The sequence below is a fragment of the Dromaius novaehollandiae genome, chromosome 1, assembly GCF_036370855.1.
Source record: "Dromaius novaehollandiae isolate bDroNov1 chromosome 1, bDroNov1.hap1, whole genome shotgun sequence".
Classification (NCBI taxonomy): domain Eukaryota; kingdom Metazoa; phylum Chordata; class Aves; order Casuariiformes; family Dromaiidae; genus Dromaius; species Dromaius novaehollandiae.
Genome location: NC_088098.1, coordinates 51,235,223 through 51,250,719, shown reverse-complemented (window position 1 = coordinate 51,250,719; position 15,497 = coordinate 51,235,223). Strand labels below are relative to the sequence as shown.

Here is a 15,497-nt window from a genome sequence, read left to right as displayed (position 1 = left end):
TCTGTTCCTTTCCCTGGCTACACTCCCCATGTCCTGCACTCTTATTCTAAAATTCCTTCCCTTTTCCCTGGTGCCCAAGTACCACTAATCCCATCCCTACCCTGCCACTCGCCATGCTACTACGAACTGATCTGAGAGGGCAGGGCAAATTAACCTTCTCTCACTTTCAGTTCACAGTTAATAAAGATGCATGCCCAACTGTGCATCTGTCACCTCTAGAATGGATTACTGTAATTGGCATCAGCTTCAGATAGTGTGAATAAGCAGGCTCCAATTGCTACAGGATGCAGCCACTCGCTTCCTCTGTGGCTTAGGTCACAGTGACACCTCAGGTTCTATTGTCAATTATTTTTAGATTTCAGCTGAAGTCCTAGATAGTGATCTCCAAGCTCACACTTTTGGTGCTCTAAAGATTAAATTAACATCCGTCAATATTAGAAATTTACACATCTCTTGAACAAGATGGATGACAAAGCTCCACATTTGACATTTGGAAACAAAACATTTTCAGTTGAGGGAATCAAGCTCAGAATGAACTTTCAGAGGATTTTAAAGGGATTCCAGGCTCTAATTATGTCTAAAAAATACTACAGAACCATACTCTTTGAAGAAGCTCCTCTACAGTAGCAGAAGAGTACACAATCCTTTACTCCCTACCCTATTTTCAGCCCAAGACAACTACAAAACTAAACAAACAGAAACAAAAGAGAAAATCCATACTTCAAAAAGAGTTTTATCCTAAAAAGGCAAGAGTCAGAAGTTGAGAACTTCACTGTTATTAATTTTACTTAGAAAGCACTGAGATACTATGGTGATGGGAAACAGTATAAATCACCAAGATAAACAGAAAGTGATGGGTAACAAAATTAAACAGCAAAAACACTTTTAGGCAATAAAAACTGCCTTGGAATCTAATTTTCATTCCTCTTCTTTTAAATGATCCCATGCACGTTCACATTAAAGTGGAACTGTAATAATGATGCAACTCCAATGAACTCCATGCCTTGAAGAATCAGATGCCTAACCTCTGACTTACGAGGCAACAAGACCACCTACCAAGTCACCCAAACTATGTAAATGGAGTTCTTGTCCACATCAGAGAGAATGCTAAACTCCCTCACATGCTTATTTTCTGATAATTTCACTATCCTAATTACCATCATCTGCACTGGCTCAGAGACATGGAATCAGTCAAAAGAGCAGTGAGTTTTTGCTGCTGGTCAGCATATGCTGGGTTTTATATTTAGAAATCAGTAGGAGAAATTATTTTCCAGATGCCTCTTTCAGTTCCAACTGTTCCACCTGCCCAAGATTTTTTTTTAGAAGGCAAACAACATCACAGGTCTCCTGTTAAATGAAAAAAGCTTTTGATCAAAGTATAGTTCATTCTTCTCCAAAGCATCAAATCCTTTCTCTGGAAATCACTTTAAGTGTTCAAATCAACAAATCATCCTTTACATCAATCCAAGACATGCATCTCACCTTTCAAGGCTGCTTGTTCAGCTTGTGTATACATCCCCAGGAAAAAGTAGGTACAGGCAAGGTTCACCCAAACACTGGGATTGCAAGCTGGTTTCTTGGTCAAAGCCTCATATTCCTGTAACAGAAAAGAGTTGTTTTTTTTTTTTAACCTGTGATAGCACAGACATATATATTAAGTACCATTCTTTCTTTCAGCATTTTACAACTTATTATTAAATTATTCAGATCATGCAACTTATTCTCAAGTTAATCCTTATAGTTCTCACAACTAAATTATTACATTTTGGCATAAAATACACTCTAGTGGCTCTTTTCTGATTATAGCAATAGAACAGACAACAGGGACAAGCAGCACTATGAATCTTTACCATAGCTGCATGAATGCTGCCTAATAGAGTAGTGGTTTTAAAACTAGCAAAGCAACCAACTTTTCCTCAGTCTTTTCTGATGCTTTCCTAATTCCTGCTCCAATCGAAGCCTGGGAGCCATAAACACTAGAAAAATCCCTTTGTGAATACTTAGTGGAGCAACTGTTAAAAAATGTGTAGGTAGTGGCTTAGTATAGATTAAAATACAAGCCTAGAAGTCAGTATTGGGCAGATTCAAGATTTCCTAATAGATGAAATTATAATTACAGATAATACAGATATAATCATAGCAAATATTATTAAACAGTCCTTAACATCACCACTTCCCATTTTAAGATTTATGGCAAACAGCTACAGAAAGCCACTGGATACCATATTCTGAAATTTCTTACACATCCACGTTCATTACATATGCTTTAACACCATCATGTAAACTGCTTCACGTCCTGTTATTTGTGAAAAAGTAAAAGCCTGAGCAGATCAATCTTTCAATCTATTTTTTTAATGAAAAAAAACCTTTGCAGATACTGACCAGTGATACTCCTGAAGATAAGCATCTTTGCTCTGCATAACAACAGGGTACTAAAAACAGAGGTAGGGAGATCCCTCAGTTCCATTTTTCCCTCTGTCAGGTGTCTGTTAAATTACTAGGAAGGACCATCTCCGTCAAAATGCCTCCTGCTGGTGTTCCTGCTCCCCATCCAGCCATGCCCAACACACAGCATAAGGCAAACAGGCTGGGTCATGCCAGGCTGCCACTTCCCAACCATCATAAACCTCTCACCCCTCACAACACACACCCCATTGCCAACTCCATACTCTTCTTCCAAACATATGAGTTGGGATTTCCCTCTCCCCTGTAAGAGTTTACCAGATTGTGACACTAGGGCGGAAGTCTTCTTCCCTTTGGGGGGAAGGCATGGATATACAGTGCTAGATAAACTAAGGCCATGCCCAAAGGGCAGTGAATCCCCAGAACAGACATGCTCACGACAACAAAGTTTATAGTTTGTAAGCATAAATTTTTTTTCTGTTGCCAAGTGAAAGTAAACAGCACTCCCAAACAAAGGAACTATTGCTAAGGTGTGTCCTTGAAAGCTGGCCCAGTCTCACTAGTATGTCAGAGGCTAGTTGTCCTTCATGAAAACTTCAAAACAGAAAAATCAAAACCCTCAAAGAAAACTTGTACATATAGACTAACTCTTCCAACTGAGGCCAGTTCAGTGTTGACACAAGCCTGTCACAGAGCTCCGAGAGACAGGCCATTGTTGTTTATCAAGACCATCCGGAATATTTCAAAATCCATCCAGATTAAATGCACCCAGAGGTCTCTTTGGGCTATGGCTTCAAGCAGATTAATTAGAAACGACAAAGTGCGTAAACACAAGTCACATTCTGGCTTGGCCATTCAAAGCAAGTAATAGATAGACACTGCTCTAGCAGTACCAATGTGAATCTGTGGAAACACAGTAAATAAAAATGACGATCATTAGTCCTCTCTACCTTGTAGCTCTTAGCCATAAGCCTAGACTACGCTGTTGCCCATTTACTCATTAAAGGGCATTCGACATTACCATCTCTCAAATAATACTCCACAGGAGAGCTTTCCTCCCTCCTTTCTAAAAAACTCCAATGGCCTTCCCAATTGTCAACTTGTGGCATACTTTTGCCAACCAGGAGCATAGCAGCTTCTTGCTATTTCACCTCTGCCTCTCACCCTAATACAATACACAGGCATACACACGTTTCCTCAGACCCACGCTGCCAAGTTGACTGCCTAGGTGTAGAGACGCCTACTGGCAACGTCTAGGGCACCAAGCAGAACCCTGCTGGCCTCAACACTTGTCTGGATTCTCCACACACATAAATGTAAGCCCTGAAGAGCCAAGAAACAGGACAATCTGTGGGGGCTGCCTCACAAGTGCTCAAAGGAGGTGCAGAGATGTTCATTATACCCTATCTTTTACATTCTTCAGCTAGATCATTATTTACTTTCTGCTTCAGCTATCAGGAACTTGAACATTCTTGATTTCTCATACTTCTACTAGAAGCACTGGAGCAAGACCAGATACTCCTCATGGATGAGCGATTACCTCAGTATACTCCTATTCCTTTCATGCTTCACTATTTGACCAAAGTCATCAGAGCCAAACTGGGGCAGGCAGGAGGTGTTGCCCAGTAAAGAGGTGTAATGGCTCCCAAAGCTTTGCTAGGAGGGAAACAGCAGATCACAAGGACTGTCTGAAGCCCTGGTCGTGGTTTGTGAGAAATTGACAGAAACAACGCATCAAAGTCTCCGGCCAGGAGGTCACGCTCTGCTCTCGTACATGCAGCTGATGGGCCAAGGTGGCTTGCCTATGCAGGAGGACTTCTAAGCATTACCATATCTGGAAGCGGTATCATGCTAGCATCCCACGTGCCTAAGCCAAATCCGTGTGTGTGGAGTGTCAATGTGAAATCTGTTCCTAGTAATGTCCTTGCCAATTAGATTGTCAGTATCTCAAATATGTCTTATGTCCCTCACATTCTTAGATCCTGGTTGCCTCATCTTATACGATAAGGCAGCCCAGAAAGAGACTCAGCAGACTTATGTTCTGATTCTGGTTCTTTGGTAATGTTATGATCTTTTTCTGGAAAGGTTTAAGATCAGTGCTATGAACCAGCTACGGCAGAAAAGACAAGTCTTTTTTTTTTTTTTTTTTTTTTTTTTCCTCATTGGGGGATAGCAGAGGTGGAAGGCTCCAGAAAACTGATTAGATCCTGCTATCCTAGGAAGATACTGGCCACCCACTTGTTAGTAAAAAATCTGTTTGTGAGTGTCGGAAGCTAGGCAGTCCCTGGGGAAGGACTGCAACCACGACTGCTGCAAGGATCTGATGCAGAGCCACTTGTAAATTGGTGCGCAGAGCCAGTGATGAACCTACCAGGTCACTGTCAGTGGTATACCCTTTGAGAAAGGCATCTGCCTACTAAGAAGGGAGAAGTGTGATCCTAGGCAAGCTGAGGGTAGAGCTCTGCCTAGAGATTATCTGACTGTCAGTGTGCCTATGACAAGAGAAGACCCACATGTGGATGTGCCAGATATTTTGCTATCATTCTCTCTGGGCATATCCTTGGAGGTGGAGCTCCGTGTCTTTCAGTTTTTTCCATTTTTCACAGTAGATGATGACAGCCATTTCACCCCAACTCCTAAGCCTACCCCAAAGCTGCCAAGCAACCAGCATGCCTGGCTCACCATGGCAGCACCATTATAGATAAAAGGATTATTGAGCAGCAGAATTTCTGTGGAATCCTACCAGGTATGAGGGATAAGCCACAGACTGGGAACGCATGGCAGACTAAGCACTTTCACTTGCGGGCACTCAGGATGGTGAATCACTTAGACTGTGTGTAATGTTGCTCTAGAGAATTCTGCACAAGTTTCTACCCATAGTTTTTGATTTACAGAGCCCTCGGCACACCCCAAAGAGTGCTACAAAGTCTAGGGAGTATAGATAATCAAGGAATTTGTCCTTGACAGTGCCAAGAAGGCCTCCGTATCACACCAATGAAGACACAGCATTACACTTCAACCTTGAAGCTGATAACTGGATACATAAATATATAACCGAAAGGGAATTAATTCAGTCTCCAGAGTCTATGTACTATCCCTTGATTACTAGTAGGCAGGGAAGTACAAGCACACTACGTTGTGTCCCAAAAGGAACTAGGTCAAGATACACAGACTCATCTCTCATATGTCACTAAAGTAACACAGATATCATGACTCATCACTGTGCCAAAATTAATATCAAATCTGAAAATATAGGCCCTGTGATCCCTCATTAAAAAACAAACTAAACCCAAACCTTGCCAATTCCCTGAAACACAAAAACCTTTTAATATCCCTGTTAGCGCAGAAAGGCTGAAAGACTGAGTATACCACAGTTTATAAAGTCTGAATCAAGAGCATCACCTAGTGGTGAAGCAAACACCACAGACAAAATCTGATCTCTGCAAAAATAATGTGGTTATTCTTTCATTGAAGGGAACATTTAAGATCTATTCTGGCTATATAAACACCTACCAGGTATTCAGAACAGCAGCATTTATTTAAAAGGAAATTCCAAGCTAGTTTTATATGTATACATATATTTATATATTTTAACTTTCATTCCCTATTAGCACCTAACATCTAGATATAACTAAGCAAAGCCATTGCTTATTACATTCATACTCTTTAAACTACCCAAGTAAATGTCAATATTAAGTTACCTCTATACTATATACTACTTTGCAGATACTGTCAATTTGATTGCACTGAGTAATTTTACTGGCAAAAGATGTTTCCTCTTCAATTTTCTACAGCAAAGGGGAAGGGGAACATCTTTGTGAACCTACCTGGAAGTTTTAGAAAAATAAATTCAATTTCAGCATCATATTTGAACCTTGTGCATGTGACCATGCATCACTATAGTTAAACACCAATTTTATCTAAAAAGAAAAATATAATTGCTCCATAATCTATTTCTCAATGATTTATTTTCTTTTTCATTAATACTTCAAATTATCACCCTTTTTAAGTATTTCTCCCAGTGAATACACACTAAAAGGCTGTGAAATGCTCAGAGTGCACCTGTACTTCACAGTGCATTGCAATGAAAACCTCCCCCAGCTGACATAGACTGAAATCAGTGAGTCTAACTGGTACAACACAGCATTCTGTGGACTCACCAATTTAGCTCTGCAGAAATATAGCAATGAGACAAACACTACTCAAGCAGACCCTTTTGTTTCCTGATCTTCTCCAGCTTGTGTGCAGCCTTTGTGGTACCTCCACACCGCACTCCACAACGCTCCCTGTTCTGGTGCACAAAACTGGTTCCAGCCTAGATTCTTTGTACTCAGCATATGTGTAGCCTCAGAGGTATACAGCAAGCTAGACAACACAAACCTGTCAGAGTTCTACAGAGAAATATGCAACCAAAAAAAAAAAGAGAGGGAGAGAGCATGCGCATGCGCAAAAATGACCCCAGTGACTCTGGCAACAAACTCATTGACAACAAATTGATCAGCAACAAATTTAGTTTCAGTGGAGACATAAGTGAACATAAGAGAGAAAGAATGGCACAGGGACTTGCGCACAAAAGAGATACAGCAGCACCAGATGGTGCAAATATTGATAATTTACACGTATTTGAGTAATCAGCATTTATTTTAGTGACTTAAAACTTTCAGAGGATAACAATGTTTTATTTCATTTTATCTAATATAAGAAAATACATAGAAGAACAATAAAGTACATTAAAGGGCCAGAAATACCAACCTGAGAAGTAAAAACGGAAAACAAGAAGCATGTATATTACAAGTTAGCTACATGATGAAGCTGAAGACATAACTAAAAAAACAAAACCGTGCGAAGTTACCTGCAAAAAGGGAAGGAAACTTCAGGACACGTGCTATGACCTTAGAAAGGGCAAATTAGGCTACTGAGTAAATATTAAATCAGACAGTAGCAAAGATTAAAAGAAAATGTCTATTTTCATGAGCGAATATTTCTTTCTTGATCCAAATGGCTTTCCGCACCACTGGCCTTATTACTGTACGTTTATACTTTAACAGCCTGGCAGAGTTTTTCCCTATTACAGAGTATTTCCCTCCTGCTGTCATCGCTTTAGGACAGCCTCCCGTTTCCCTGCACGAGGGAGCAGGATTGCCTTGCCTCGCCTCGCCTCACCTCACCTCCAGTGCTCTCTTGTAGTCGCCCAGGTGAAAGGCAGAGTACCCAATCCACAGGTCGGCATCCTCCTCCTGCTCCCCCACTTGCCGCTTGAACTGCGGAGGGAAGAGAAGTCCGCCCGTTAACGAGCATTTTGTAACCACCAGACAGGCCCACCCACGACAAGCCCGCTGATCAGAGGCGACGCCAGGCCAGCTCATTTCACGGATAACTTGTCCCCCGGAGCGAGGGAAGCGGGGGGCAGCTCTCGACCGTCCCAGGCGGGCGGCGCCGCGGATACAGCGGGCGCAACGGGCGTAACGGCCCGCCCAGGGAGCCCCAACCCCGGTGCTGCGCCTCTCCCGCCCGCCGCTCCGTGAGGGGAGCGGGACACCCGCCCCGCCGCCGCGGCCGCGGCCGTTACCTCCAGCAAGGCGATGGCGCCAGTGAAGTCCCGCAGGGCCAGGAGCTCCTCCAGCTGCGGCACCTTCTTCCCTTTCTTCCTCCGCCGGTCTCCCGGCGGCGGGGCGCCCCCCACAGCCGGCTTGGCCCGGGAGAGCATCTGCACAGAGAGCAGAGCGGGGCGCCGGGTTAGAGCGGGGCCCCGCCGCACCCGCCCCGCGCCCCTTTCCCTTCTCCTCCCCGCCGCCTCTCACCATCCTGCCGCCGAGCCCGGGCTCCCCGCTCCGCCGACCACTCCGTTGCCGTGGTAACGGCGGAAGGCGGAGGCGCGGCGGCGAAGAGGCGCCGGCTAGCGCCAGGCGCCGCCCCCCACGGTTCCGCCTGCGCGGCCGCGGCCTCCGAAGCAACGGCGGGAGCGGGGGCCCCGGCGGCCGTCGGCGCCCAAGATGGCGCCGGGGCAGAGCAAGATGGTGGGGAGCAGGGCGGTGGGGGACGGGGGCAACGCTGGTGGGCACTGTCCCCGGCACCGGAGCGATGCTGTGGAGATGTCATGGCGCTCCCACCAGGGCTCAGGGTGCTGAGGGCACCATCGCCCTGGGGCTGAGGGATGCCCAGCCCTGTGGCCCCTAACCACCATTCAGGCAGGGTCAGCACCTCCCTTCGGGGGCCTGCTCCAGTAGATGTCATGTCCCATGGTAAGTACACATAATCACATTAAAATAAGCGCTACCACAATGCCAGTTTAAATAATAATAAACCTACAAGTCAGTCTTAGAGGGAGCAGTTCTGCTGCTATTGTTCTAGAAACAAGGAGTGAACAAAATGATGTGGTCTACTTCATACTTTTATTACCCCTATATGGCCATTTTTCCTGTTGATTTGCGTCACCGGTCAAAGGAAGAGTAGAAAAAGAGACCTGAGAAAACCAATGATTGCAGGGATGAAAGATGAAAAAAGAGAGTACGGGGAGATAGCACATCAAGTGGAGCAGTGTCTGCTGTTAGGAGCTGCCAAAGCCAGTAGCCTGATAGAGGTGAGGCTGCCGCAGCTCCATGTTTCCAGGTCCAGCGAGTAGCAGGGTGGAGCATGTATTCCCAAGAGTCGCACGTGTACACATACACACAATACATACATGCATTTATACACATCCAGCCAGATCAACGCAGCACTCACGCAAACACAAACACCCTTATCCTGTCCCCCTCTCTGGCTGATCAGGGTGAAAACCCATTGGTGGAAAATACATACACATGTATACAATATGGATCCCACCGGTAGCTGGCCTTAGACACTTGATCTTTCCAGTAGCTGCTCCCTGGATCCCAGGTCTTCCCAGTTGCTGGCACCTGGACCTGAGCTCCTGAGGCCTGCAGCCCCACTCCAGTTGCTGCTGCTTAGACACCTTCCCCCCTACACCCACTACGGATTTCCTCAGTAATTGGCCTCACACGTTCAGTCTGTCCAGTGGCCCCTGGTCTGCCTTGTTGCTGGCATTCGGGCATGTGAGCCCCCAAGGCCCAAAGCTCCAATCCATTTCCTGGCACACAGATTGCCCTTGCACACACAAACGCACACAGAGACACACACACACGTTATGGATCCCTCCAGTAACTGGCCTTAAACACTCAGTCTGCCCTGTCACTGGCCCTTGGATCCTCTGGTCTCCAGTAGCCTTGTGCACAGAGACACACACACACATGCAAATGAGTGTCCCAGTTGATCCCCAGACCTCACAATCTCCAGTAGTTGATTTCGACCTCCTGGACCCTCCAGTAGCTAACTCTTTGACCACTCTGGTCTCTCCAGTATCTAGCCCAGGCTTATGGCTGCTCCAGTATTTGGCTCCCAAGCCTCTTATTCTGCTTGCCAGCTTGTCCAGCTTGATGTTTGCTAGTGATTACACGTGGACATACACATCTACACAAGGTGCACACATTCCAGTCTCTCCAGTTGCTGACACCTCAGATACACAGGCCACTATGACCTGTGATCCAATTCCAGTTGCTGGTACTTAGACCTCCGTAAACACATATCCACACAGAGCAGAAAGTCCTGTCACCCAGGAGAAATGGAGTCTAATTAGGACAGATTGTGGTCATCAGGTGCAGGCCATGGCCAGACAAGTGTACTGGCCAGCAATCTGTTTAAATGTGATCAGCCCTTTTATCCACCATCCCTCTATTTTCCTACACTGATTTTCCCCCCAGTCCCCTTTATCCCTCCCTTTTCCCACCTTTGGTCCTTCCCCTAGACATCCCGTAGTAAGTCTTGTACAATGCCAAAATGCTCTTCCCCCACATCCCATAGTCAGTCCTATGGCCCTGGAGTCAGTAACCACGTTTCAGTCTGGAAGGTGATCCAGAGAGCATCTCCAATTGACTCATCGTGGTGGGTTTCACACCAGGAAAGTGGGCTCATTGCTGTCCTGTGACAGTCCTGGGAGGAGCCAGGTCAGGGTGCTTAGGTTATTTGGGTTTCTCTCCCTGTCATTGTTCCTCTGTGCTCCTTTGTGTTTGTGGAGATAAGCCTTTAATCACATAACCTTATACTCACCATTCCCTGAAGGTATACAAGGAGCTGGTGCCTGCTGCTCCATGGTACTTGTAGATAGGAATGGATGAGGGAATGGAAATAGACTCTTTCATTGCCAGAATCCCCCCACCTGGCCAACTTCACCAGTCAGGAGGACTTTGACCAGGAAGTCCCATGTTGGGACCTTATGTAGGAAGTAGGAGACCAGAGCAGACAGAGTTTTGGCCTGACCTAGTAGGATTGTGTTTGTGCTCCAATAAAGAATCACAGATCTGCTGGATTTGTGCTGTTAATGTTCACTTGTTAGGATGCTACATAGCTGACAGATAATGATAATGCACAGATGTTTATACTTTACTGGAATAAACATAGCCACTCTGTCTATATTTCTATAATTATGGAACATGGAGAGCATAATATAAAATGTTAGGTGTACAGGTTGCGTACATTTTAACTGTGTACAATAGCCGATCTCTCTATCAAACCCTGGAGAATGCTCACAAGCTCTGACCTTGTTTCCTGTAGCATCTCTGACATTGCAGTTTGCTGCAAATAAGATAGATCTCTTTTCGTTATAGAGGAACACCATGTGGTGGAATTTCTGGAACTTCCATTTTTGTACTGCCTGAATTGCACCATTAGCAATTTCAGTGAAGAGGAGCAATACATTACACTACTGTTGACAACTCAAGTAGCCAAAAAATACCTACTCATGGACAGGACTTGTCAGGTAACATAATTTCTGGAATTGCACCTTCCATGAGAAGAAAAATATTTTGTGCTCTATCCAAAAGAAAGTAAGCTTTTGCTTAGGGAGATTTCTGTAAGAATAAATATATCCCTGTCATACTGCAATCAATTATAATGTAGTTCAGCAATAAAGAACTGTGTGTTTTCTTTCCGGAGAGTGGGTTTCACATTCACATTCTCCCATTCACTTCAAGCCAACTTGACCCTGGAACAACTGGTCCTGAGAGGTTGCCCTGCAACCCAGAACCACAGAAACACAATAGAACTGTGATGATGGCCCTTGCTTATGAATGTACTTTCATACCACAGGCCATAAAGAAGGAAGGCATATTATCTGTTCTGCAATAGAAGTTTTCTCTGCAAGAAATGAATTTTGAGTTACTCAAAATTCAGAATGTGCGCTAGTGATTTTGCCTCCTTTAATAGCTCTTGCATCTCTATTAAGTAACGCATTCCTTCTGTCAGGAGAAAATTCATTTTCCATAAATAATTCTGAACTTATTGCCTTTTCAGATATTTGATTTTTAGTCTTTTTTTTACACTGTCAAGATGGCATATGTAAACTAATTCATATAATACAGATATCTACCTTCTTATCAATTGTCTAGGATTTTCTATTATCTAACAGAAGAAAATGTTCTGAGGCCAGAAAGCTTATCAGGTGTAAGAGTGTCCTTATCAAGGCCTGTGAAATCAAGAATAACATCTCGATTGACAAGGATATTGTAAGATGCCGTTGTCCTTTCAGATCTTAAACAATGCCTCAGAAGTACTTTATTTCAAACTGAAAGAAAATAATAATTGTTGTAAATACCTTGCAGTAATTCCTGAAGTATAATTTTCAGTACTGCCATGGAATACTCTGGCTTTGTACAGTAAGCCAAGAAAAATGAAGATTTTGGTCTGAGTTTCTTTCAGCATACAAATGTTGTAGTAAACTGGATAAAGGAGGAGAAATAGAAGGAGCAGGTTTCACTGGTGGAGGTGTTATATTTTTGACTGAAATGCAAGCAAGCAAGCAGACAGTAGGATTAAACAGGATTATTTTTAAAAAGTATTGTAACTGAAAATACACTTTTACTACATTGCATTCTTCCATCCTTTTTATATAGATTCTTTCCCAAGATCCTGCTGTTCTAAGAATCAACATACTAAATACAATTAAAATATTGACTCAAATGGAAGAAAGCTCTCAACGGAGCCACTAAGTCACTCAACTGGTTACATTTAATAGTGAGGTTCTTTCTTAGCAACTTCAGCATGATTGAAATGGAGTTGTTCTGGCATGTTCTCAGCAGGCAAAGCTGTAACTCTGCCTGTCAGATCAGTCCCTCATATGTGAGGTTTACAGCAGCATTAAAGGACTGGTTTGGTTGTCATTTCATGTCCAGCCTCACCTGTTTATACTTTGGGGCTGGTACAGAAAGGTGATAGCCTAATAGCTGGTGATTTCTCAGTCTGCTTACAGCTAGCTTTCAGTCAAAATCACAGACTTTGCCATCAGAAGGATCACAAATTATTAATTACACACCTCAACAGATGGGTCATAGATTGAATAGATCATAAAAATTTAGTTTTCTCTTGACTTCTGGAGGTATGTCATGCCTGAGGGATGTGGGTAGGGGGCAAATGGCTAGAATTCTGCATTGTGGCCATTGTTGAGGGCTTTCTGCATACAGGAATGGTCTAAAACCCATTCAGAGCAGTAGGAGTCTTTCTGTTCAAATCTAGTGCTCAAGTCAATTGTGTAAGAGGGCTGAAGTCATTCAGTCCTGTATTCTCACTAGCATCAAATTCATTTAAATTTTTTTAGTAAGTCTGATGAAAACCAAAGTAGGTAGAGATGTTATAATCTTGTTCCTTATATGAAACGCCAAGATGACACTTTCTAATTTAGCAGTTCCTACTAGCATCAGTCTCTTAGTCAGTGGCATTATCTTGGAGGCCGTGAGCTGTAAAATGGTTAATGATCTTGTTTATTCACACACGGAACTGCTGGGAGAGAAGGAATTGACTTATACTGATAGCAGCAAAAGGGAAGTCATTCACCTGGGACTAAACACCAAGATAAGCATGAGAAAGCATAATAAGTATTTTCATGAAAAATCAGAATATAGAAAGAGAGGACTGAGAAAAGGGGGGAAAAGAGGGAAACAGAAAAAAAAGGGAGAAAAGGGAAAGGCAGGATGTGGAAAAAATCATGACATAGCCAAAGCAAGACAATAGGAAAAGTGACCTTTGCACCAGCAATGATCACGTGCTGTACTTTCTGGTTAAGATCACATTTTTTTTCAGTAATGATCCTTCATCATGTTCTGTCACTTGTATCTTTGAGAGAGCATCTGACAGCATCTCAAGATAAATGATTTGCAGAAGCAAGAGTAATGAAATGTTCCCCTGCCAAAGCCACAAAGGCAATCCCCTGGGATGAGTAAATGTGAAATGATTCCTATAAAAGCAAGGCGCTTGAAGAAGAAGGTTTGCTTCTTTCATATGGTATCATCAGCATCTGAGTCTTAATATGCCCTGAACAGACAAGATTAGGCCCATGATGAGAAAAGGTGAAGTATGTAAGTTGACAGCAAAGACTAGCCTACAGGGAGGTGAAGATCACGTGTGCATTTAATGCTCTTATCAGGTCTCAATTGCCCAACTTAAGATAGCAAAGAACAAGTCATGAGGATTAAAGACCCCACACAGTGAAGCTCAAATTCTGATTTTTTTCCTTTATTTTAGTAAGAGTACCCATTTCTTTAGTTTTCACTGATATTTATGTCTATGATTGTATGGATTTATGGGAACTGCACCTTCAGAATTTTCCTAATAATTCCAGCACCCAACCTGTCATCAAGGTTTAGTCAAGTTAGTAAGTAAGTGTAACTTAAAAGCAGCTCTTGTGTTGGATTTCAACATCATATTTAGGTAAGTTTATGGATTTTTATGTATGCAGAACTGGGGAATGGGAGGGGACACAACCAGCAAATTGTGCAGATCCAAACCGCCCTAGCGCAAGTCAGTCTCAGAACTGAAAATGCAGTGCATGATTAGCTGGATCCATATAAACTCACCCAAGTCAGAAAGGCATATCATTTCAAGTGCTATGTCTCAGAGAATGCAGCTGTACCGGTCCAGGACTTGTGCAGTGTTGCACTGCTACATGGGTTTACGAGGTCAGGCAGGCACTTGCTTGAAGATCTCATCATGTCATTCTACACAAAATGTAGACTTACCTAATGTTTTATAAAAAGAGAGTTTAAGAAGACTGAAGTATTTGTTCAAGTGTCACTCAGATAGCTGTATTGCTCCAAGACATGAATTATTACATACTTGAGCCATTTACCTTTCTTAAGGGTGAAACAGAACAGATGTTTGCATGTTACAGATAACTTACATTCTTTCACTTGACAGAACTGTATCCTGGTGAGTCTAGAACAGTCTTCTACTGAAAAAAAATATATACATTCTGTTACTCTGGAAACAGAGTTATCCTTCAAGTGTCAGCTCTGTCGTTCCATCTGACTTTGCTATTTTGAATATTAGAATGTTTGAATGTTGTTTGACTGACCCTATTGAACTCTGGATTTAATTTTAAATGTCTTTCATCTGTTCACTGCACTTTTGAGGCTTCAGGTAGCTTGTTAAAGTGGTCCAAGGCAGAAGGCCTGCTGCCGAGAGCTGCCTTAGCTACATTGCTGCTGCTGCCTTAGCTACATTGCTGCTGTTGTATTGGCTTTCCTCACTAAGCTGCCATCTCCTCATCATTCATCACCTTTCACTGCGCTGGGGTTAGCTGTTGAGACCTTATATCCTAAATCAAACTCTTATCAGGATATAATGTAATCCCCAGCCAGCACCTGTAGCACTTTAATCTCTGAAGATAGGTTAGGAGCTGAATACCCTCTGAAATAGTTTTTAGACTTAACAGGGTTTTCTAACTTCACAGGGAACAACCATTTACCTTACTAACTTGCTTCTATCGCCCACCGAAGTTTTCTACCATTCCAATTGTAGCAAATACTGAATCAGCTGTCGAGGTGTCTGGACTCAAACTGAGAGTAGACAGAAGGGAGCTTCCAAACAGAGGGTTTCAATAAAAATATCCCATCTGCCCCATAAACTGATCGTGCTGTTTATACCTACCAAGCAGAATTGTAGTGTATGGAAACCTTAGGTTGTAATCTTACTACACCTGAGAGCTTCTTATGCCAGCAAGCCACACATTCATCACTTCTACATTCTCCTTAAGTGGCCTTTCTCTCTTTAGT

The 15,497-nt window shown here is 43.2% G+C and overlaps 1 protein-coding gene across 5 annotated transcripts in view; it reads right to left on the bottom strand.

Annotated features, from left to right (window-relative positions):
- The window catches only part of IFT56 (intraflagellar transport 56), a 50,676-nt gene extending 42,354 nt beyond the window's left edge, over positions 1-8,322 (bottom strand). For all 5 annotated transcript variants that reach the window (XM_026101101.2, XM_026101085.2, XM_026101092.2 and 2 more), the window contains exons 1-4: positions 8,205-8,322; positions 7,973-8,110; positions 7,572-7,664; positions 1,483-1,597 (exon numbers count right to left, since the gene is read on the bottom strand). In XM_026101101.2, the coding sequence (XP_025956886.1) occupies positions 1,483-1,597; positions 7,572-7,664; positions 7,973-8,110; positions 8,205-8,207 (349 nt within the window). In that variant the 5' untranslated portion in view covers positions 8,208-8,322. The remainder of the gene's footprint in view (positions 1-1,482; positions 1,598-7,571; positions 7,665-7,972; positions 8,111-8,204) is intronic.
- Between the last annotated feature and the right edge of the window lie 7,175 nt (positions 8,323-15,497).